The 23275-nt window shown below is 35.6% G+C and overlaps 1 protein-coding gene across 5 annotated transcripts in view; it reads left to right on the forward strand.

Annotated features, from left to right (window-relative positions):
* ACAP2 (ArfGAP with coiled-coil, ankyrin repeat and PH domains 2) overlaps positions 1–23275 on the forward strand; it is a 139601-nt gene that overhangs the window by 89729 nt on the left and 26597 nt on the right. For all 5 annotated transcript variants that reach the window (XM_053918505.1, XM_053918507.1, XM_053918506.1 and 2 more), the window contains 3 exons: positions 6046–6097; positions 7909–8009; positions 8609–8714. In XM_053918505.1, coding sequence (XP_053774480.1) covers positions 6046–6097; positions 7909–8009; positions 8609–8714 — 259 coding nt within the window. The remainder of the gene's footprint in view (positions 1–6045; positions 6098–7908; positions 8010–8608; positions 8715–23275) is intronic.

Genomic DNA, 23275 nt, shown 5'->3' on the forward strand with positions numbered 1-23275 from the left:
TCATTTTTTATTATTCGTTTCATGAATTCTATTAATATAGATACTAAAATGTAACTAAAATCAAGCAGGAAATAACTGTTAAATTCTCAATTGTAGACATACTACCTTTTCACTTGCAAAGCGAAAAAGATAGTACCTTTAGAAATGAGGCTGCTTTTACAAAGGCCAGGCCATCTGTATGTGATGGGATGACACTTATTGATTCAATATCCTAACTGTTAGTAAAGAAATGGAGGTGCCCAGAGATGGTTGTTGATTCAAGGTCACATAGCTAGCTGTTTTGTGACAAAATTGAGGCCCAAAACCTAACATTTTGTAAAAACTTATATGGAAGTTCCAAGCAATCTATATTTTGATTAAACAAGATACTTCAGCTATTAAAAAATATTTTACAAGCTATTTTTAAATACTGTCCTAGTCCATTTGCATTATTAGGAAATATATTATAATTAATATTAATTAGCAAATTAATTTTCATGTACTTTTAAAGAACATTTTGATGAAAACACTGGTAAAAAGCAGACTTGTAGGAATAGAACTTATAAACATTATATAAAACTCTTTCACAAACAGGAAGCATAAGTCAAATCTTATAACAGAAGTCTTAAATATTTTCTAAGTTATAGGCCAGTAACTATAAAAGGGAAAGGAAAGAAAGGGTAATCTATTAAACATTATTTAGAATTTTCTTTGCTATTTAATTTAAAAATTTTGGAATGTATCTAAATTTCTTACATGAAGTTTATAAAAAACTGAATCTCTGGAAATAATTGCAAATAATTTTTCTTTACCTATATATGACTTGAGTATCTGACCTACTTCTCAAATTAGTTCTCAGTCCAGTTTGATTTAATATAGTCTACTAGCTTCTGAATAAAAGACTGTGTATTTATATTTGTGCCTTAACTTTAAAAATCCGAGAATCCTGCTATTCAAAAAAAGATTTCTTTTTTTGCCTATTGTTTAAGTTTTATTTTGTTTTGTTTTTAGATTGTTTGTGGATTACTTTTAGGGGTTCATTTTTTGTCATAATCATCAAGGGTACCAATCATATGATGAAAAATTTGCCATTATTTATAGTTTTACAGATAGTGGCACATAAGATTTTCAAAATCAACTTTTTCACAAGACCTTCTTCCTGAGAGAAATGTGAATTTGAGAAATGTGAATTTCTGATAGTTTTAAAACCTGACCTTGTGTTCATAAAATCCATCTTGAAAGCATTATTCTATAACCTGAAATTTAACTGAAAAGGTCATATTTTGTGTGATGTCATTGAAGTAGTATAAGGAGTGAAACGTTTTATGTCTCGTGAGTGTTTTAGCTTGTTTGTGATTGGCTATGGATTTCTGATTCTTTGTGTCTCTGGAGATTTTTATATATCTATGATATATATACTTTCTGAAGACAGGGGAGATCTACAAAAATAATATTTCTTTTTTTTTTCTTGTGTCTTTTTATTTTCTTTTTCTGAAATCCCAAATTTATTTATTTATTTTTAACATTTTTTTTATTGTTGTTCAATAAAATTGCAGTTTTCTGCCTTTTTCCCCCACCGCTCCCTACCCGCCCTTGTTATTGAACATGTGTCCTTTATAATTGTTCCTGCAAACCCTTCACCGTTTTCCCCCATTATCCACTCCCCTTTCCCCTCTGGTCACTGTCAGCCTGTTCTCAGTTTCAATGTCTTTGGTTATATTTTGCTTGCTTGTTCGTTTTCTTGATGAGGTTCCAGTTAAAGGTGAGATCATACGCGGTATTTGCCCATCACCTCCTGCCTTATTTCACTTAGCACAATGCTCTGCAGTTCCATCCATGCTGTAGCAAAGGGTAGGAGCCTCTTCTTTCTTTCTGCTGGTAGAAGTCATTGTGTAAATGTACCATAGTTTTTTGATCCATTCATTTGCTGATGGGCACTTAGGTTGCTTCCAGCACTTGGCTATTGTAAATTGTGCTGCTATGAACTTTGTGGTGCGTAGGTTCTTATGGATTGGTGTTTCACGGCTCTTAGGATATAATCCTAGCAGTGAAACCAAAGTAATATTTCTGTGTCAGGCCATTTTCTCAGTGTGGCAGCTTTACTTCAGGCTCAGATCAATGCTAGATGGATTACTAGTACCTATATTTCTCTTTGACTTTTCATGATAAATTCAGAAAGAATGAATAAAAAAGGAAAATAATTAAATATTAACATTTTTAGTCATAAGCTGTGCTTCCCTTAGTCTTTGTAACTAGAAAATAAAGGTAAAAGCACAAAATGTATTATATAATTTCTAAAAGCAAAGTTTTCTATATGTTGCTATAGATATAAATGTTTGGTTTTTTTAGTTTGTTTGAAAATAACAAGTGTATACGTGGATTAAAGATGAACACTACTTATGTGTAGCCTTAGAGTCTCTGCTATCATTTAATGAAAAGGGGGTGAGCACAAAGGTCGGTTTATATGGTTGACAATATTTTATAATCACTGAAATTCTTAATTAATGATTCCACTTCCCTTATGAAAAGTTTTTATTTGTCTCAGGTTTATATAGATATATCTATAGTGATATGTAAGGAATAGATTATTAAGATGAAGAAGTTACTGTACTGTATTTAATAGCTGTAACAATAGAGGCCTAAAATAATAGTACAGGTATGCCCAAGTGTGCTAAGTCCTACCAGAACACTCTATACCACAATACTTGAAGTAAATTTTTGAATATTTCTAAAATAATAGTGTTTCAGATACTAAGAATTGGAATTAATTGTACACGTGTATGTATAATATGTGAAAATAATGTAACAGATATGTTCGATGATTTTGTTAGGTTAAAAGCTTAAGCTTGTTCCTTTAATTCTTGCTTTATTTTCGTATCATGCTAGTCTTTTGCTTATTTTGCACATTTGCATTTTCATTCTTTTACCACCTTTCCCTTATGTTTTAATCCTGCCCCGTTTTTTCACATGACAGGAAAAAGCCCGATCATATCAGGTACCAAATGGCTTTCTTCCCCTCACCCCCTACCTTACTCCCATTTCCTCTTTGGCACGAAAAAGCTCATAATTAACCTGCATTTCATTTGGATTACTTGCAATGGATATAAAGTCTCTTATGTTCTAAATTGGGGGGAAAAAAATAAACATCCTTTCTGAGGAACGAAATTGTATTTTTTTCATTGCCCATCTCCTCAATTTATTTTAATCTGGAAAAGAATATTTGATATGTTTTAGTTACTCAAAGAAGATTTTACATTGAGTAATATGATACCTTTATTTTTTTAAGGGAAATAAGCTAGTAAATGCTTTTCAAAAATTTAAATGGTAACTAGGAATTAGTCTCTTTGTTAATAACCATTTTGGTTATATTGAAAGGGAAACATCATCAGTTCCTAGATTTTTTTTGTTTCCTTTTTTTGTTTTACCATTTTGGTCTTTTTCCCTTGAAAAATAAAATTAAATTTGAAATAAAGGAGCATTAAATATTCAGACTTTTAATTTTGTTAAAGATTTGCCTCTTTGGCACCTATATAAATGTGTGCATGAATCCATTATCTGTATAATTTTAGTGAAAAAGCCTCTACCAATTTAGAAGCTTTACTTTACCCATATACTTGATTTCAAGTACAGTTCTTAGACTAGTGATCAAACAGGGTAAAAGATGGTTGACTTATTTTTTAAATATATTTTCCCTCAATTTTGCCATCTGGAAAGTTTTCATTGGTATTTACAATTTAACAACACTTAATTACTTATGAATATAATATTTTGGTCTCAAATCTTTATTATGTTGAGTTACTTCAGTTTGAGAGAGATATAAAGTCATGTCTTACTTTTCTTAATGGACTGAGAAATTTTCCTTTTTAAAACACTGTCTTATATAAGTTTCGGCTTTGTGACAGCTTCTGAATCTTGTAGAATATAGTGTAGTTGTCAGTACAATGCCTTCCAAAATTTGTCTTTTTTATTACTTAATAATCTTTTTTAAGTATCTTCAAATTTCAGGTAACAACTTAAAATATTAAGTATTTTTCTATATTCCATAGGAATATATGAGCTGTCTCATTTTTCCTTTTAATAAAAATATTAATAACTAGGATTATTCTATAGGAGCAGTTAAAAATTATATTCCATTTGACTTACCTGATTAAAGTCGTAATCAGTGCAAATGAGTATAGTTACCTCTTTTTTTCTTTTTCTTTTTTTTAATGGCAGAGGAGGGGGAGATAGTGTCATAAGATACACAGATTCTTGTAATTAAAATTTTTTTTCTACCTGGGGTACATTATGGTTTTATTTCTTAGGAGGCATTGCCAAATTAAGTATCTTTCCTGAGCGTACAAAAGCTCAAGATGATATGAGAAAGTCACCAGAAACAGAGAGATGGCAGAGGAACTAGGTTTCAGAAATATGTATGATCTGTAAAATTAATAATCAGGAAATTATCTCTGACAAAAAAAAGCCAAAGGAACTTGCTCTTAATCTAATATTTGGTATTAGTTTTAGAGGTTTTGGCCCTAAGATGCAACAGGTCAAAATATATTTATTTTTTGAAGACCGCAGAAGCATGAAAAGCTTACATGGTTATATGGGTGTTTTTCTATTGTGCAGTAAAACTATGTAGTTTTTCATCAACTTATGTAATATCATTACTATAAAACATAAGAATTTTTATTAATATAGTTCATCCTACCTCAGATGATTTTTTAAAAACACATTAATCAGTATCAGAGATTGTTTCCATTGCATGTCATCCCCTGTGGCAGGGCTGCGCCTTTTTGTTTGTAGGTATTTCCTTTAACATTTCTAACCATGTGTCGGAAAGCACAGAAACCCAGAAGTTCTTCCTTTTCTAGCCTGCCTGGTGATGATTTGAATTTAGAGGCAACCTATGTAGTTTTATCTAGATGCTAATTTAACAAATCTCTAGTTTAATGGTAAAGGTTATACCTTTTTAAAGTAGCCAGAAAACCTAGTAATCTATCCAGCTTAAAATAGAGAAGCATCTAATCATTTCCTCAGCTTTGGAGAATTAACTTACCAGTAATTTTTAAAAATACAAATTATAAATATGTCTATATACAATTTCTAGTGTTTTTTATTAGTATCATTGAAAAGGTGGAATCTCTATCTGCTAATAGATGAATAATTAATGTTCACAATAGAAATCATCTCACATGAAACTAATTTTAAAGTAATGACTCATTTTGTTTTACTTTCCATGCTTGATGAGAATTTTTGCTTTCCTTTATGAATGGCTTTTGGCTGCTTTTTTTTTTTTTTTTATATATAAGTCTTTAGGTCCTTATACTGTTTTAATAAGTTAGAATTAGTAAATATGCCATAAGTAGCTTAGCTTTTTTTTTAAAGAAGATTGCAAGTAAATTTGCCTAATTTACAGTAATATAATTTACAGTAATAAGAACAATATAGTCAGATGACTCATTTTTAATAATAAGTTTGATTATTCTGCTTATATGATTATATGAAAGTAAGGCCAAATGAATTGGCAGTTGTCTCCTGTTTGATAGCAGTTGTAAAATGGTGATTTAATCATCTATTTTGCTTAATCAAATGCTTGCGGAATTAGCTGCAGAAATGTTGAAAACAAAGTACCATTTACTTCAGTGTTTTAGTGTATACAGGTGGATAGTTTTATTTACAATATAAATTTATTTCTACTTTCAATGAAAGCAGTTATTTTGGGGGGAAGATTTTGGTTATTTTTGAGGGACATCAAAGAAATAAATTTTTACTTTAAAATAATTACTATTTGATGATAGCATAAAAGATAGCTTTCATTAGGATTTAAATTTCTAACTTAAAATTAATCAAAATGTAGTAGTTGCACTTTCCTAATCTGTGGTTTTAAAATTGTTTAAAATTGTTTTTTACTTTCAGTAATTTCATTGGCATCAGTTTATATAAAGCGAAACAAAACAGTGTATTTCTCAACAACACATAATTACCATCAACTGATTTTTCTAGGCTTCCCAAAATATTTAGTTCCTAACAACAACTGAATAAATTGTTTGTGAAAATTGAATCTATTTTGTATTTATTTAGACGCTGGTTTTCAATACAGAACAATCAGTTGGTTTACCAGAAAAAGTTTAAGGTAGGTCTTTTGTTAAATAATTAAGTGAAAAACCTTCACTGAGTCCTGGTTTTGGTTCTTGATCTCTTTGTCTTGGGAAAGCATTGAAGTCCATAAATACTCATGTGTGTGAAATTACTGTTTATTAGTTTTAAGTTTGAGCATGTATAAGAGGATTCAGAAGGAAAAAAATATCAGTATTTGATACTTAAATGCAGAGTAATTTTGAAATCCAAATTCTTAATTCCTGGCTTTGAGATGGATTTTTTTTCTGTCCCAGGATTATTACTTTTTTTCTTCATATATTACTTTGTCTCTTTGTGTGACAGGAATAATACTACCATTCCATAGTAATTTTTTGAGGTTTTAGGAAAAGGCTGGCTTTTAAGAAATATCATTAAGAAATGTTGGGAGGGACAGATGATAATATAGAAAGGTTAGAAATGACATTAACATGTAACCTTGAACTAAAATAAAAACCTCTAAATTTGTTAACATTGTTTTTATAGATTCATTTTTCTGAACCTTATTTTAAGGATGAGGAATTTTTATTTTTTTGGAAGGGCACACTAAAATCACATGTGATGTTGAGAATGTGGCAAACTCACTTCCCTCCCAAGTTATGTCCAAATGCGCCACTTTATCTCTCTGAACATTTCCCTCTGAAGGTACTGATCCTTGTCCCTCCCCAGTGTACCTGGACTTCTCTGCTCTCCCTCTCCTATCACCAGCCTTGTTGGTGTTCACTCAGAAGACTGCAGTCAGAGGTGCCCAGTGGCCCAGGAGAGACTTTGGGAGGTTTGCTTTATGTGGAAGGAGGGTATTAAAATGGTCTGTAGACACCTTGCAAAGCACTGAAGATTTTGTTTCCTTCACACGAGTCTTTGTAATCCTTGTATAGTTGATGTTGATGCTCACAGGTTTTTCTTTTCTTTCTTTTTTTTTATTCTGAAGGTTCTGGTAACCTGTGGTGTATTTTTTTTTTCTATTTCCTTGTGACCATTTTTTTCCTTTCCTCCCTTTCCCTTATCTGTGTCTCTTCCCACCGTGCACAGATAAACTTTACCTACAAACTTCTTAAGCTGATACATGGAGAATGTATCATATCAATAAATACTTTTAACTTCCAAAAAATTAGGAAAAAAGAACTATTTGGTTAATTGGTGACATAATTTTTACGTAGTTAGCCTTCATTAATGATATATACAATTGTAAATTTGAAATATTCACTTTTACTCTTGAGGTAACACAATACGAAGTTTTACTTGGTAGGTTCTGTGATTGCAGATTTTTTTCCCACAAGTCCTTTATTCTAACTAATTAAGTCATGCTTTTTTCTACTCTGATAAACTTGGTTTTCAGTTACATTTTTATTAAGTACTAGAAAATGATAAAATCTTTCTCATTTTCTGAGGCATTTTTAGAAGGATATATAGCGTTCTTTTTTTCAGTTATATAAAACTTGACTCATTAAAGGCTTCTTTTTGGAGGAGAGTAGTTTTTATTATGCCAAGAGTGTAATGGATATGGAAGAAAATTAATAGGAAACTAACATTTATGGAGCACCTACTAATTAATTACCAAGTTTTGAGCTAGGCTTAAACTATTTCACTTAATTCTTACACAGCAATTTTATGAGGCAGGTAAAAGTATTAACAGGACAGAATTACCTTTATTAGTTATATCTGTGTAGATAACTCCTAATCTAAAATAACAAAAATATAACTCTTTAAAATTAACCCATTTAGGCCAAGTAATATTCTTAAGTATTATTGGTAGTAGTATTTGAAATCTAGATTGATAAATGTGGGAGTTCTGTTTCCTTATTGTAGGATAACCCCACTGTGGTAGTGGAAGATCTACGGCTCTGCACAGTGAAACATTGTGAAGACATAGAACGGCGATTCTGCTTTGAGGTGGTCTCTCCGACAAAGTGAGTGGTTCTGAAGAATTTGAGAGTTGCTGTTATGTTTCTATAGTTTGTCTTAAAGAACTTTCCAGAGTAGAGAAAGATTTGGGTTTCACTTGTGATGCTCTGTGCTAAAGAGGAAAAAAAAGTATTTAAAAGTAAATTTTATTAATTAGTGATTATAGGTACTACAGTCAGAAATGTCTGCAACATCTTTCCAGTATCATATGTTTTTTAAATTCCATAAAGATTATTAATGTGGCCATATGAAAACTTTGTAGCTGTCATGGATGATGAACTGAACTCGTATCAGATTAATTATTTGTTGAATATCATTTTATATTTCTACCCAATAGAAAAATATGTTATGTTTATATGGCATGTTCAAAGTTTTCTTTTAATGTGCAGGAGTGGGTAATTTCTTTCCAATAGGTAACTTATTTCATTGATACCTTGATTGCTTAATGAACACACTCTATCCTAAAGATGGATAAAAACCTTTCAACAAATACGATTATTTTTGTTAAAAAAATTATTAAATAGCAGTGAGCAAAAAAGTATAAATATTATTATTATTTGTGGCTTCATTTGGTGGCTGAGAGTAAAATGTTACTTCCTTTTAGAAGTTGCATGCTTCAGGCAGATTCTGAAAAACTGCGCCAGGCATGGATTAAGGCTGTTCAGACCAGTATTGCTACTGCTTATAGAGAGAAGGGTGACGAATCAGAGGTTAGTAAACAATACTGCAATAACAGATGATATATTGCCAAAAGTTTTTAATTTTAGTTGTATAATTGTATGATTATAACATTATTTAATTTTTTTAATTGATGTATAATTGACAGATGACCTTATATTAGTTTTGGGTGTACAACATAATGATTCTATATTTGTATACACTACAAAATGATCACCACAGTAAGTCTGTTTGCCATCTGTCACCATACATAGTAGCAAAAAATTTTTTTCTTGTCAGTAGACCTTTTAAGATTTTAGCAACTTTCAAATATGCCATATAGTATTATTAACTATAGTTAACACTCTGTACATTATGTTCATGACTTGTTTATTTTATAACTAGGTGTTTGTATCTTTTGACCCCTTTCACCCATATCATTTTTTTTAATGGAGAGTAATTGTTTTTGGAATTGAAATGGATTTTATTTTTAAAATCTATATTCAACTTCTTTTTTGTTTACTTCACTTTACCTATCATATTATTTTAATATTTCAATGTGCGGGATCTGTCCAGAAGATGTCCAACCATGTAATATGAAAAATAGAGACATTTATTGAAGAAGATACAAGAAACATTGTACATAGGACAATGATGCTTCAGTCCCCTTCAAAGTAGACGCCTTGGGACCTCACACAGTTCTCCCAATCACCATCAGCTGCCGTGTTGTATTTTCCTGAATCTCATCAATGGTCTGAAATCTCTCCCCTTTCTTTCAATGGTGATTTTAGTTTTGGGAAAAGCCAAGAGTCACAGGGCACCAAATCTGGGCAGTAGGGAGGCTGAGTCACCTAGGTGATTTGATGTTTCACCAAAAAAACTCTGCACAAGACGTGATGAATGAGTGGGCACGCTGTCATGATGAAGTTGCCAGTCACCAGCTGTGGCCTTCTAAATCATCCAAATAGTTTCCACAGAGGAATGTTAAAGCTTAACACAAAATGTGATGCTGATTCATCGCTCTACTTGCTGAGTCGTTTTAAATGCAATGGCCACACAGTACACATGCTGTCTCAACAGCATCTACTGCCCCCACTGACTACTACAGTGAAGTCATTGTCATTGTTGTCATTGTTCACACATGCACATTCCAGTCCACTCTCCCTGGCTGCCAGGATACACTGACATTGCGCAAACTGTTTTTGTTACATTAACCATGGCTGGACTTTTTCCAGACAGACCTCATATTTACTCATTTTCCAGATCCTAAAACCTTGTTGCTCTTATTTTCTTTCCTGTTATCCCTGTCCTTGTGGGTAATTTTTTTTTTAATTAAAAAAAAAACTGAAGTTTTAAAAAATAGATTACAGACATCATGCCCTTCCACACCTAATAGTAATTTTTAAATATCATCTATCACCCAGTGTATATTCAGATATCCCCAGCTGTCTTAAAAATGTCTTTGACAATCTATTGTAAAGGTAGGATCTTATCTATGACAGCATTGCACCTGGTTATGTCCCTCAAATCTTAAAGCCTAGAGTAGTCCCTTTTTTACTAAAATTTACTAAATTTACTAGTCCCTTTTTAACTAATGCTTTACTAAAAAAAATCAGGGTAGTTTCTGTAGTATTCCATCTCATAAGATTACATTATGGGTGATGTGCATGCTTGATGTTGTAACAGGATACACAGTGTTTGGTTATCCAGCCATCACTAATGCTGAGATCAGGCATCTGCTGTGAAGATGAAGTGGATACATTGGATGAGGAAAATGACAATATGATCCCTCCATTATAAAGTTACATTTCCTCCCTTGTTCCCAATCTATTTTGTTACTTTGGTGACAAATCTACTTGTGTTACTTTCATCCCGTAAGATCTACTCCCCCATCAACTATTCATGTAATGGTTTTACAACTAAGTTTGTTATTTCATTAAGAATTGCAAAATGATGATTTTCTAATTCTGTCATCTCATCTACATTTATTAACTTGCATTCTTATGTGAAATACGCTTTTTTCATCACCTGGAGCTATTCAGTTACTATAATTAAATGCTTAATCTTTTGTTTTTAGTTACCACATTTGGTTAATTTACTAGCTACTTAAGTAAACTGTGAACAGTTACCTACTTTGGGGGGTATTATTAGAAACTCATGAATTTTTATAAATACAGTGGGTCCCAGTTAATTGCAACAATTATTCTTTTTGATTATCAAAATGATCACATCTTTTTGTTCAATAAAGGCTCTGGGTAATGCCTTTTTAAAAATTCTCTAGTTTATAGGAGAGCTTTGAGAGTAAATAAAATTACATATGCATCCACGTCATCTTGAAGAAGCTGGTGGCATTGCTGAAATAACCGGGTTATGCAACATAATACACTAGAAATAATGGGGATTGTGGGACAAATAGGGACAGGGCTGGCCTAAACACTGTGTAAGTTTGTAACTAGAATACTTTCAGGAAATTTAGAATCTCAATAAAAATACTAGCATAGTTAAATTCATAATAAATGAATGCTACAGTATAGATAGGACTTAACTTTAAATATTGGTGAAGATAGCTTAATGGGAGGGTATGGAAGGGTTGAGAGTATTCAGTTATGGTGACAAGGCAAAATTATATAATGCAATGAACACTTTTAAGTCAGAACACATGGCCAAAATGAAACAAGAAGAAGAATGGGGGCGATCGGTATTGTATACAGTCCTGTGTTTCTTGAGGTGGCTAGCCCAAGTTCTGCTACATTAGTGTACTTTACTTTCAACTTCTCTAATTTGGTGCAAATGTATTAGCTTATAGAGTAACACTGGAAATAAACCTAATGATTGCTGCATTATATTAAGACCATTTCCCTGTATGATAATTGCTTATGAGTTAATTCACATTGTCTAACATGTTATAGTAAAAGATTTTCTCTTTTTTAAAAATTTGAAAGGATCTCAAACTTACAGAGAAGTTCCAAGTGTAGTGCAAATAACATTTTCCCCTGAACTGTTTCAGAGTTCCTAAGTTGCTAATGTGATGGTCTGTCACCCACTATTTCTTTTTTTGTTTTGATCTTGATTTATGCCTTTTATTTGTAAAAGTAACACTTTCTTATTTTACCAAATGTTATACAAATATATGTAGTCAGAAGTACACGTTTCTTTTTTCTTTTTTTTTCTGTTGTTCAAGTACTGTTGTCTCCATTTTCTCTCCACCCCTTTCCTGCCACCCCACCCACCCCCACCTCTCACCCTCAATCCTTCCCGCCTTAGACTTTGTCCATGGGTCCTTTATACATATTCCTTGACCACCCTCCCCTTCTTTATCTTGTTATCCCCCTTCCCCTCTGATTACTGTCAGTTTGTTCTTTATTTCCATGTCTGTGGTTCTGTTTTGCTCACTTGTTTGTTTTGTTGATTAGATTCCACTTACAGGTGATACCATGTGGTATTTGTCTTTTACCGCCTGGGTTACTTCACTTAGCATAATGTTCTCCACATCCATCCATGCTGTCACGAAGGGTAGGAGCTCCTTCTTCCTTTCTGCTGCATAATATTCCATTGTGTGAATGTACCACAGTTTTTTGATCCACTCATTTACTCATGGCACTTAGGTTGCTTCCAGTACTTGGCTATTGGAAATTGTCCTGCTATGAACATTGGGGTGCACAGGTTCTTTTGGATTGGTGTTTCAGGGTTCTTAGGGTATACTTCCAGCAGTGGAATTGCTGGATCAAAGGTAGTTCTATTTTTAGTTTTCTGAGGATATTCCGTACTGTTTTCCACAGTGGCCTCACCAGTCTGCATTCCCATCAACAGTGAACTAGGGTTCTCTTTTCTCCACAACCTCGCCAGCACTTATTGTTTGTTCATTTGTTTATGATGGCCATTCTCAGCAGTGTGAAGTGGTATCTCATTGTGGTTTTAATTTGCACCTTTCTGATGGCTAATCATGCTGAGCATCCTTCCACATGTCCCTGGGCCCTCTATGTTCTCCTTGGAGAAGTGTCTGCCCAGGTCGTTCACCCATTTTTTAATTGGGTTGTTTGTCTTCTTGGAGTGTAGTCGTGTGAGTTCTTTATATATTTTGGAGATCAAACCCTTGAACGAGGTATCATTGGCAAATATATTATCCCATGTAGTTGGTTCCCTTTTCATTTTGCTGATGTTTTCTTTAGCCATACAGAAACTTTTAATTTAATGAAGTCCATTTGTTTTTTCTTTCCTTTATGTCTCTTGCTCTACGGGACTATTGGTGAAAATACTGCTGTGTGGAATATCTGGGATTTTCCTGCTTATGTTCTGCTCTAGGACTTTTATGGTATCATGACTTATATTTAAGTCTTTTATCCATCTTGAGTTTGTTTATTTTTTTTTATTTATTTGTTTGTTTGTTTGTTTGGATATATTTATTGATTATGCTATTACAGTTGTCCCATTTCTGCCCCTTCACTCAACTCCATCCTGCCCACACCCTCCCTCCCACATTCCCCCCCTATAGTTCATGTCCATGGGCCATACTTATAAGTTCATTGGCTTTTACATTTCCTACACTATTCTTACCCTCCCCCTGTCTATTTTCCACCTATCATTTATGCTATTTATTCTCTGTACCTTTCCCCCCTCTCTCCCCCTCCCAATCCCCTATTGATAACCCTCCATGTGATCTCCATTTCTGTGGTTCTGTTTCTGTTCTAGTTGTTTGCTTAGTTTTCTTTTGTTTTGGTTTTAGGTATGGTTGTTAATAACTGTGAGTTTGCTGTCATTTTTACTGTTGCTTTTTTTGATCTTCTTTTTCTTAGGTAACTCCCTTTAACATTTCATATAATAAGGGCTTCGTGATGATGAACTTCTTTAACTTGACCTTATCTGAGAAGCACTTTATCTGCCCTTTCATTCTAAATGATAGCTTTGCTGGATGCAGTAATCTTGGATGTAGGCCCTTGCCTTCCATGACTTGGAATACTTCTTGCCAGTCCCTTCTTGCCTGTAAGGTCTCTTTTGAGAAATCACCTGACAGTCTTATAGGAACATCTTTGTAGGTAACTGTGTCCTTTTCTCTTGCTGCTTTTAAGATTCTCTCCTTATCTTTCATCTTGGGTAATGTAATTGTGAAGTGCCTTGGTGTGTTCCTCCTTGGGTCCAGCTTCTTTGGGACTCTCTGAGCTTCCTGGACTTCCTGGAAGTCTATTTCCTATTCCAGACTGGGGAAGTTCTCCTTCATTATTTGTCCAAATAAGTTTTCAATTTTTTGTTCTTCCTCTTCTCCTTCTGGCACCCCTATAATTCGGATGTTGGAACGTTTCAAGATGTCCTGGAGGTTCCTAAGCCTCTCCTCATTTTTCCAAATTCTTGTTTCTTCATTCTTTTCTGGTTGGATGTTTCTTTCTTCCTTCTGGTCCACACCATTGATTTGAGTCCCAGTTTCCTTCGCCTCACTATTGGTTCCCTGTACTTTTTCCTTTGTTTCTCTTGGCATAGCCTTCGTTTTTTCATCTAGTTTTCGAACAAATTCAACCAATTCTGTGAGCGTCTTAATAACCAGTGTTTTGAACTGTGCATCCCATAGGTTGGCTATTTCTTCCTCACTTAGTTGTATTTTTTCTGGAGCTTTGAAGTGTTCTGTCATTTGGGCCATATTTTTTTTTCTTGGCCCATCTGTTACTTAAAGGGGCGGAGCCTTAGGTGTTCCCCAGGGCGGGGTAATGCTGGTCGCTGTGCTGTGACGCTGTGTGTGGGGGAGGGGCTGAGAGGGAGCAATGGCACCCGCTCCACTCTGCCCCGGATTTCAGCCACTCCCTCGGCTACCCACAATCAAATTGGGCCCCTCTGGTGCTGGTTCCCGAGTGGGTGGGCTTGTGCATGCTCTAGGCCCCTTTGGGTCTCTCCAACAACCTCTCCTGTGAGGCTGGGAGTCTCTCCTATTGCTGCCCCAACCCCAACGGGCTCTTTCAGTGAGAGGTCTGAGGCTTTATTTCCCCACGCTGGAACCCTGGGTCCCGTGGTCTGCTTCGCTCCCCGCCATTCATCCTGGTTTATCTGTGCACGAGTGTGGGGCTGCGGGGTGCTACCTGCCGCTCTGCCTGCCCCGTTCTCCGCCACTCTGAGTCCGGCCGTCTCGGTTTATCTGTGCGCGAATGTGGGGCCGCAGGGTCTGCTAGTGGTCAGACTGCCTGCTCCGTTGGTCCCACACTCCGCCAGTCTCGGTCCCGCCACGGCCACGCGAGTCCTCTCCGCCCCGGTGCCCGTCTCCTCCCCTCCTACTGGTCTGGATGTATGTTTCTTTTTTATCTACTTGGTGTCGGACTTCCTTGCCAGTTCTGTCAAGTTCTGGTTGTGCGAGGAGGCGCAGTGTGTCTACCTACACCGCCATCTTGGTTCTCCTCTTGAGTTTATTTTTGTGTGTGGTATAAGTTGGTGGTCAAGTTTCATTGTTCTGCATGTAGCTGTCCAGATCTCCCAACACCATTTGTTAAATAGGCTATTTTTACTCCATTTTATGCTTCTACCCCTTTGTCGAATATTAACTGGCCATAGCGACACAGGTTTATTTCTGGGCTCTCTATTCCTTTCCATTGATCTATGTGTCTGTTCTTACATCAGGACCAGACTGTCTTGATTACCGTGGCCTTGCAATATAGTTTGATGTCAGGTATTGTAAGCCCTCCTACTTTGTTCTTCTTTCTCAGAATTGCTGCAGCTATTCAGGGTCGCTTATGGTTCCATATAAATTTTTGAAATGTTTGTTCTATATCTGTGAATTATGTCACTCGTATTTTAATGGAGATTGCATTAAATCTATAGATTGCTTTGGGTAGTATGGACATTTTGATTATGTTAATTCTTCTAATCCATCGATGAACATGGTCTATGCTTCCATTTATTTGTCTCTTCCTTAATTTCTTTCTTCAGTGTTGTGTAGTTTTCTAAGTACAGGTCTTTTACCTCCTTGGTTAGATTTATTCCTAGGTACTTTATTTTTCTTGTGGCTATATCAAATGGGATTTTTTCTTGATTTCTATTTCTTGATTTCTATTTGTTGATGTACAAAACTGCCTTCAATTTCTGAATATTGACATTGTATCCAGCTGCTTTGCCAAATTCACTTATTAGGCCAAGTGGTTTTTTGGTGGAATCTCTAGGGTTTTCTGTGTACACTATCTTGTCATGTGCAAACAACGACAATTTTACTTCCTCCTTTACAATTAAGATGACCTTTATTTCTTTTCTTGTCTGATCACTGTGGCTAGGACTTCCAATACTGTGTTGAATAGAAGTGGTGAAAGAGGACATCCTTGTCTTGTTCCTGATCTTAGTGGGAAAGCTCTAAGATTTTGCCCATTGAGTATGATGTTGGTTGTAGATTTTTCATGTGTGGGCTTTATTATGTTGAGGTATGCTCTCTCTACTCTCATTTGCTGAGTGTTTTTATCAAAAATGGGTGCTGTACCTCATCAAATGTTTTTTCTGCATCTGTTGATACCATCTTGTGATTCTTGTCTTTCATTTTGTTTATGTGATATATTACGTTTATTATTTGCAAAAATTGCACTATCCTTGCATCTCTGGGATGTATCCCATTTGAACATGGTGTATGATCTTCTTCTTGTATTGTTGGATTCAGTTTCTCTATATTTTGTAGAGGATTTTAGCGACTTTGTTCATCAGGGATATTGCTTTGTAATTTTCTTTGTTGTGTCTTCATCTGGTTTTGGAATTAGGATGATACTGGTCTCATAAAAAGAGCTTGGGAGTTTTCCCTCTTCTTGGATATTTTGCAGTAGTCTGAGAAGGTTATGGGTTAGCTCTTCCTTGAATGCTTTGTAAAATTCTTGTCTCAAACCACCTGGTCCAGGGCTTTTGTGTGCTGGGAGTTTTTTGATTACTGCTTTGATTTTACCAACTGTTACCAGTCTGTTCAGGCTTTCTGCTTCTTCATTCAGTTTTGGAAGATTATATTTTTCTAGAAATTTGTCCATTTCACCCAGATTTTCAAATTTCTCGGTGTATAGTTGTTCATAGTAATTTCTTACAATCCTTTGTATTTCTGTGGTATCAATTGTAATTTCTGCTCTTCCATTTCTGATATTATTTATTTTGGTCCTCTTCCCTTTTTTTCATGATCAGTTTGTTTAAAGACTTGTTGATTTTGTTTATCTTTTCAAAGACCCAACTCCTGGATATATTGATCCTTTGAATTGTTCTTTTAGTCTTTATGTCATTTAGTTCTGCTGTGATCCTGGTTATTTCCTTCCTTCCACCTGGTCTGGGCTCTGTTGTTTTTCTTCTAGTTCTTCTAGTTGTAGGTTGTTTATTTGAAATATTTCTATTTTTTAGGTAGGCCTGTGTTGCTATTAATTTCCCTCTCAGGACTGCCTTTGCTGTGTCCTATAGGTTTTGGACTATTGTATGTTCATTTTCATTTCTTTCCAGAAACTTTTTTATTTCTTCTACAATCTCATTCTTGACCCATTCACTGTTTAATAACATGATACTCAGTCTGCATGAGTTTCAATGTTATTTGAGTTTTTTCCTTGAGGTTGGTTTCTAGTTTCAGTCCCTTGTGGTCCAAGAAAATGCTTGATATGATTTCAGTTTTCTTGAATTTGTTGAGGCTTGTTTTGTGTCCTGTTGTTTGGTCTGTCTTTGAAAATGTTCCATGTGCATTTCAAAATAATGTGAATTTTGCTTCTTTGGGATGAAATGTCATATATATATATATATATATATATATATATATATATATATGTGTATGTATGTATGTGTGTATATATATATATACACATATCTGTTAAGTCCATTTGATCTAATGGACTTAGATCATTCAGTTCCACAATATCCTTGTTGATATTTTGTTTGGAAGATCTATCCATTTTTGACAGTGGGATGTTAAAATCCCCTACTATAATCATGTTGCTGTCAACATGATTATAGTCCTCCAAGATTTTCCTTATATATTTGGGTGCTCCTGTGTTGGATGCATATATGTTTACAATCTTTATGTCTTCTTGATGGATTTTCCCCTTGAGTATTATGAAGTGTCCTTCTGTGTCTCTTTTTATGACCTTTGTTTTGAAGTCTATTTCATCTGTTACAAGGATTGCTACTTTGGCTTGTTTTCCTGTTTATTTCCTTGGAATTTTTTTTCCAGCCCTTCACTTTCAGTCTGTGTAGATCTTTTGTTCTGAGGAGAGTCTCTTGTAGGCAGCTTATGTGTGGGTCATTTTTTCTTATCTATTCAGCTACCCTATGTGTTTTGATTGGAGCATTCAGTCCTTTTACATTTAAGATTATTGCTAGGTATTTATTGATTGTCATTTTCCCCCTTTGTACATGTGTTCCTCTCTCTCTCTCTCACTCTTTTCCCCCCCCCCCTTTTCTTAAAGTAATCTCTTTAGCATATCTTGCAGTGCTGGTTTGGTGGAGGTGTATTCCTTTAGTCTTCTCTTGTCTGGGAAACTCTTTATTTCACCTTCCATTTTAACTGAGAGCCCTGGTGGGTAGAGTAGTCTTGTTTGCAGTCCTTTGCTTTTCATTACTTGGAATATGTCTTGCCATTCCTTTCTGGGTCGAGTATCAGCTGCTAACCTTTCCAGGCTGTGTATATGTTACTTCCTATTTATCCCTTGCTGCCTTTAAGATTCTCTCTTTGTCTTTGACTTTTGCCATTTTAATTTTGTTGTGTCTTGCAGTGGGCCTCTTTGGGTTCCTCTCGATTGGACCCTGTGTGCTTCCTGGAGTTGTGTGACCTTTTCTCTCATCAAATTCAGGAATTTTCCCTTCATTACTTTTTCCAACACGTTTTCTATTCCTTCCTCTTCCTCTTCTCCTTCTGGTGTCACTATTAAATGGATATTATTCCATTTCATATTGTCCTGCAGTTGCCTTAATCCCTCTGTTCTTTTTCAGTCTTGTGTCCTTTTCTTGCTGTTTCTGGGAGTCTTTCCCTACCTTGTCATCCAGTTCCCTGATTTGATCCTCTGCTTCATCTAGTCTGCTTTTGATTCCTTCTACTGCGTTCTTCAATTCAGAAATTGTATTCTTCATTTCCTCTTGGCTCTTGTTGATTGTTTCTTTGTCCTTTTTCATGCTGATATAGTTTACAGTAAGTTCCTCGTAGTTTCCCTCTAGTTTTCGGTAATTCACACTGAGCCTATTAAGCTTCCTTGGAACCATTGTTTTGAACTCAACATCTGATAGTTGACTTGCCTCTATTTCATCTAGAATTCTTTCTGAGGATTCTTCCTTTCCTTTTGATTGGGGATGGTTGTTTCTTTGTCTTCCTATTATTTGTGAAACTCTTCTTGTTTGCTTCTGTGTCTTAAATTGATGTGGATTGACTCTCTGTCTTTGTGGTGTGAACTTCTATTGCAGGAGACCTTTAGGACTAAGTGGTGTAGTCTCCTTAATCTGTTAGGAGAAGAGGAAGAGGAAGAGGAAGGAATAGAAAACGTGTTGGAAAAAGTAATGAAGGGAAAATTCCTGAATTTGATGAGAGAAAAGGTCACACAACTCCAGGAAGCAGCTGAACTTGATGCTCTTAGGATGCCCTTTATACTCTTTATGTTGGCTCTCTGGATGTAATTGGGTTTTGATTGTTGTGGGGTCATTCTTTGGTGTGTCCTTCCCTCCAGCTGGTTGACTTAGGGTCACTGCATCCACCACGTCTTATATGTCGTTGTGCAGGTGTTGCCAGAACAAAACCGCAAAACTCAGGTAAGAAACCCACATCTGCAAAAATAACTCCCCCCTGCAATCCCACTATCAACAGTAAATGAACCAGTATTAATAAGGGTATAAAGAGATTAATACTATTATAAGAAAGGAAAGCAAATATGAGATGACCTACTGAAAGAAAAATGATTTTGAGAGTGCAGAAAGAGGAGCACTAATAAGAGTTGGAAGTTGGAGCAATGTGAAGAGACAAAGTAAAATTGACATCATGAATAAAAAAGGGAATGAAGAAGGCAGAATTGACTGTGAGAAAGGAAGTGTATAGTGTTAGGTTTAAACAGAAATTAAAATAAGTAAAGTGAGAGAGAGAAAGAAAAAGGAAGGGGAAAAAGTAAATAAGTAATAAAACAATAGGAGCCAAATTGGAGAGAAAGATCCACCATAACACTATCAACAACAAATGAGCTAAAATTAATGTAGGTGGTATGGGAGTGAGGGACAAAAGAAATAAAAGCTTGAGAGATGTCTAGAGGAATGGGAAGTGATATGGAACTGATAGAGGGTGAGGGATACTAAGAGTGAGGAATAAAAACCAGGCTAAGACAGGGAAAAAGTAAAATTTGAGAAGAAAAGAAAAAGGAAAAAGAATAAAGAAAAATAAAAGGGCAGGATGAAAGATAAAAAAAAAAAGAAAAAGTAAAAAAACAGGCTAAGACAGAGCCAAATTATAAATTTGAACAAAAAATAGAGTAGGAGAAGCAACTAGTAAAATTTGAGATTGGAAATACAGAGTTAGTGAAGATCTATAGATAAATTGAAAAAATGCATGAACAACTACCTTACCCACAGCCAACTAGCAAAGATTGCTAAAGGTGGAGAGAGAACATGGGTATTTTAAGAGCAGGGAAAAAGGATGTGAGGTGACCATTGACAAGAAAATTGGTTTTATGAGGCTGGACAGGGGAGAAATAGTAGGAGTGCAGAATGGAAACAAGTTGTAGCAAGAGAGAAAACAATTTAAAATGAAAATAATGAGAGGAAAGAAGAAGGTAAAATAGGGTAAAAGGAGGGAGGGGCAAAATATGTGAATTGAAATACACTATAGTATAAAATCTAGTGACTTAATATGTACAAACTTGATGGACAAGAAATGAATGTTAAAAAGCTATGTAGGAAAAAAAATATCACAAATCATGGAAAAGACCACAGTGATTTTCGTCTTGGTATCTCCAGTATTTACCACTGTTGTTTCTTTCTGGATACGCTTCTGGTGATGTCAGATGTTGACCCCATCTGAATTTAGGCAGCCTATTCCAGATTTCCAGGGATCTACTGTCTATGGCTGACTCCTTCAGTTGTTAATCTAGGCACTCAGCAGTCAGGCTTAAGCCCCATGGGGCAGGGCAGAATCCCTCCTGGGGTTGGGGCTATTGCTTCCCCTCAGGCTGCTGCTGCTCAGAGGGGATTGGTCTGCCTGAGCAGGATGGCTGCTGCTATAGGGGTGATGACTCAGCACTGGGGTCCCTGCAGCTACTACTCTCTCAGCTCTCTTCCCAAAGCCTCTGTCTCCAGTCACTCCTCAGGCATCTCTAGCCAACTCTGCTCCCGTCTTTGCTGGAACCCTGGGTAAGTGGCTGCTAATGAAAATTTCTGTGTTGGCCCTTTAAAAGGCTCTGTGTCTCCAGCCGTCCATCTCTGGCAGAGAACGGTTCTGCCATTTTTTGACGCCGGTTGTTGTCTGTGTACTTTTGGGGCTTTGGTGGTCTAGGCTGGGGATCCCAGCTTAGGATTTAGACCCCATTCTTCTCAGGGGGATTCAACCAGCCACTTAATTATCCCTGCGGTGCTGCCAAGTGTGGGCACCCAGCCAGCCTTCTCAAGTCTCCACCACACTACTTACCAGTCAGATTGTGCTGAAGCTGATTCTTCTGTCTGTCTGAGGTTATAAGGCTTTTCTCTCACTATTTTTCAGTTGTTTGTTCCCGGTGATTTCTCCACAATTTAGTTGTAATTCCACATTGGTCCGGGGAGGAGGTTTGTATAACTTCCACTCATTCCTCTGCCATCTTGCCCAATTTCTTTAGTATCAATACTTCCCACAGCCTAGGACATTCTCCTATATAATTGTGGTATAGCCATCAAAATCAAGGAGTGAGCATTGATACATTAGAGCCATTTGATTCCCAAATATCATTAAGTTTTAACAGTTATCCCAGCAGTGTTCTTTATGGCAGAAGATCCAGTCCAGAAACACAGGTAGCATTAGTTGTCATGACTTTCCACTTTCTGTTAGTCAGGAATAGTCCCTTAGTCTTACTTTGACCTTCTTGCCCTTGACAGTTTTTAAGATTATAGACTAGTGATTATAGAATGTCCCTCAGTATGGGTTTGTCTGATGTTTACTCACAAGGCTATGCATCTTTGGCAGGAATATTATATAAATGTCTCTCTCTTCTTCTCACTGTACCCTCTCAGGTGGCATTTGATTTTGATTTCTCCCGTTATTGATGATATTAACTTGGATCACATGATTAAGGTGGTGTCTGCTAGACTTCTTTACTGCAAGGTTCCTTTATAGGTAGTAAGTATTTTGTGGGGGAGGGGCTTTCAGACGACATAAATATTCTGTTCCTTATCAAGCTTTATTTGTTTTATTATGTCAGTATAGACCCCTATTTTATTCAGTGTGTTAAAATCCATTACTGTTATTTGTTTTGTTGCTCAGATTGACCCAAGTTTGGCCAATAGAGCCCTGGCTTCTGTGTCCTTTTTACATGGGCCCTTCAGTCTTTGAGTTCTTCCTTACTTTCTAGCATGATGAGATATTTCAGGTTCATTTTGTACTTTCTCTGCACCAGTTCTTAAATCAGCAGTTTCTTCAAAGAGCCCTAGTTCCTTTGGGTGGGGAATGGTTTTTAGAAACTAAGATAAAGGAATATGTATATATGATGCACACATACATACATTTACATCTATATTTCTTTATACATCTATTTATATTGAAAACCATTAGTGTGCCTATTGGTATCTCCAGTTCTAATATGATACAATAGAGTTTATTCTAATTCTCTGCTTTTCTTATGAGTAACTTCTTTCTCAGTGAGAAATCTGGCTCCCATTAATTTTAACAGGTTTGTTTATATGATCATTTCCTCTTGTATTTAACCAATGTCCTTTCTCTGCTGCCACATGTCCCCTCACCCCACTCTGGCTATGACACCTCACAGGGTGGCACTCCTACTCCACACGCCTCTCCCTCCTCAGTCTCTTACTTCCCTTGCTGGGCTGCTGCCCTATGCAGATACCCTCCTTATCCAGCTTGGGATCCAACAAACTGCATGGCATCACTCTCATTCGAAGATATGCTCCTCATCCAGCCCAATTCTCTCTGGAATTCCATATCCCCACCCCTTTGTTTTTTGCTTGGCTCACCTAATGCTATTGAATTAGGCTTTCAGAAAGGTCAAGGCAAGGGCCAAATTATATTTCTAATTATTCTATACTAAAATACTGGCTTGTTGAAATGTTTTTAAATCCAAATAATTTTTAAACCATATCTTTAATTGCTTAGGATCCCCAAACTACATCTTTAATTATAATTGGTATAGACTTTGCCATTAACTTAAAAAAAATAGATTTTTGCTTATGCCTTTTGCTTTTCCCAATAACCTGTGGCATTTTAAGATATTGAGTATTCTATTGTTGATTCACTCTGTAATTATAATTATGTAATCAATCTATTCTTTAGTAAAAGGCTGTGCCATTTCCAGCTATTCACCAAATAAGTTGAAATAACTTGCTTGCAATTAATTGAATACCTTAGAAAAACATGGTATAAAATAATATTTATTTTATTCTTGAGTGTTAATAGTCTCATGTTTATTCCATCTGTTTCTCATTTTGCATGTTAAATTCATGTTCTCCTTTCCGTTTGACCTCATATCTTGTG

The sequence above is a fragment of the Desmodus rotundus genome, chromosome 2 (assembly GCF_022682495.2).
Source record: "Desmodus rotundus isolate HL8 chromosome 2, HLdesRot8A.1, whole genome shotgun sequence".
Classification (NCBI taxonomy): Eukaryota; Metazoa; Chordata; class Mammalia; order Chiroptera; family Phyllostomidae; genus Desmodus; species Desmodus rotundus.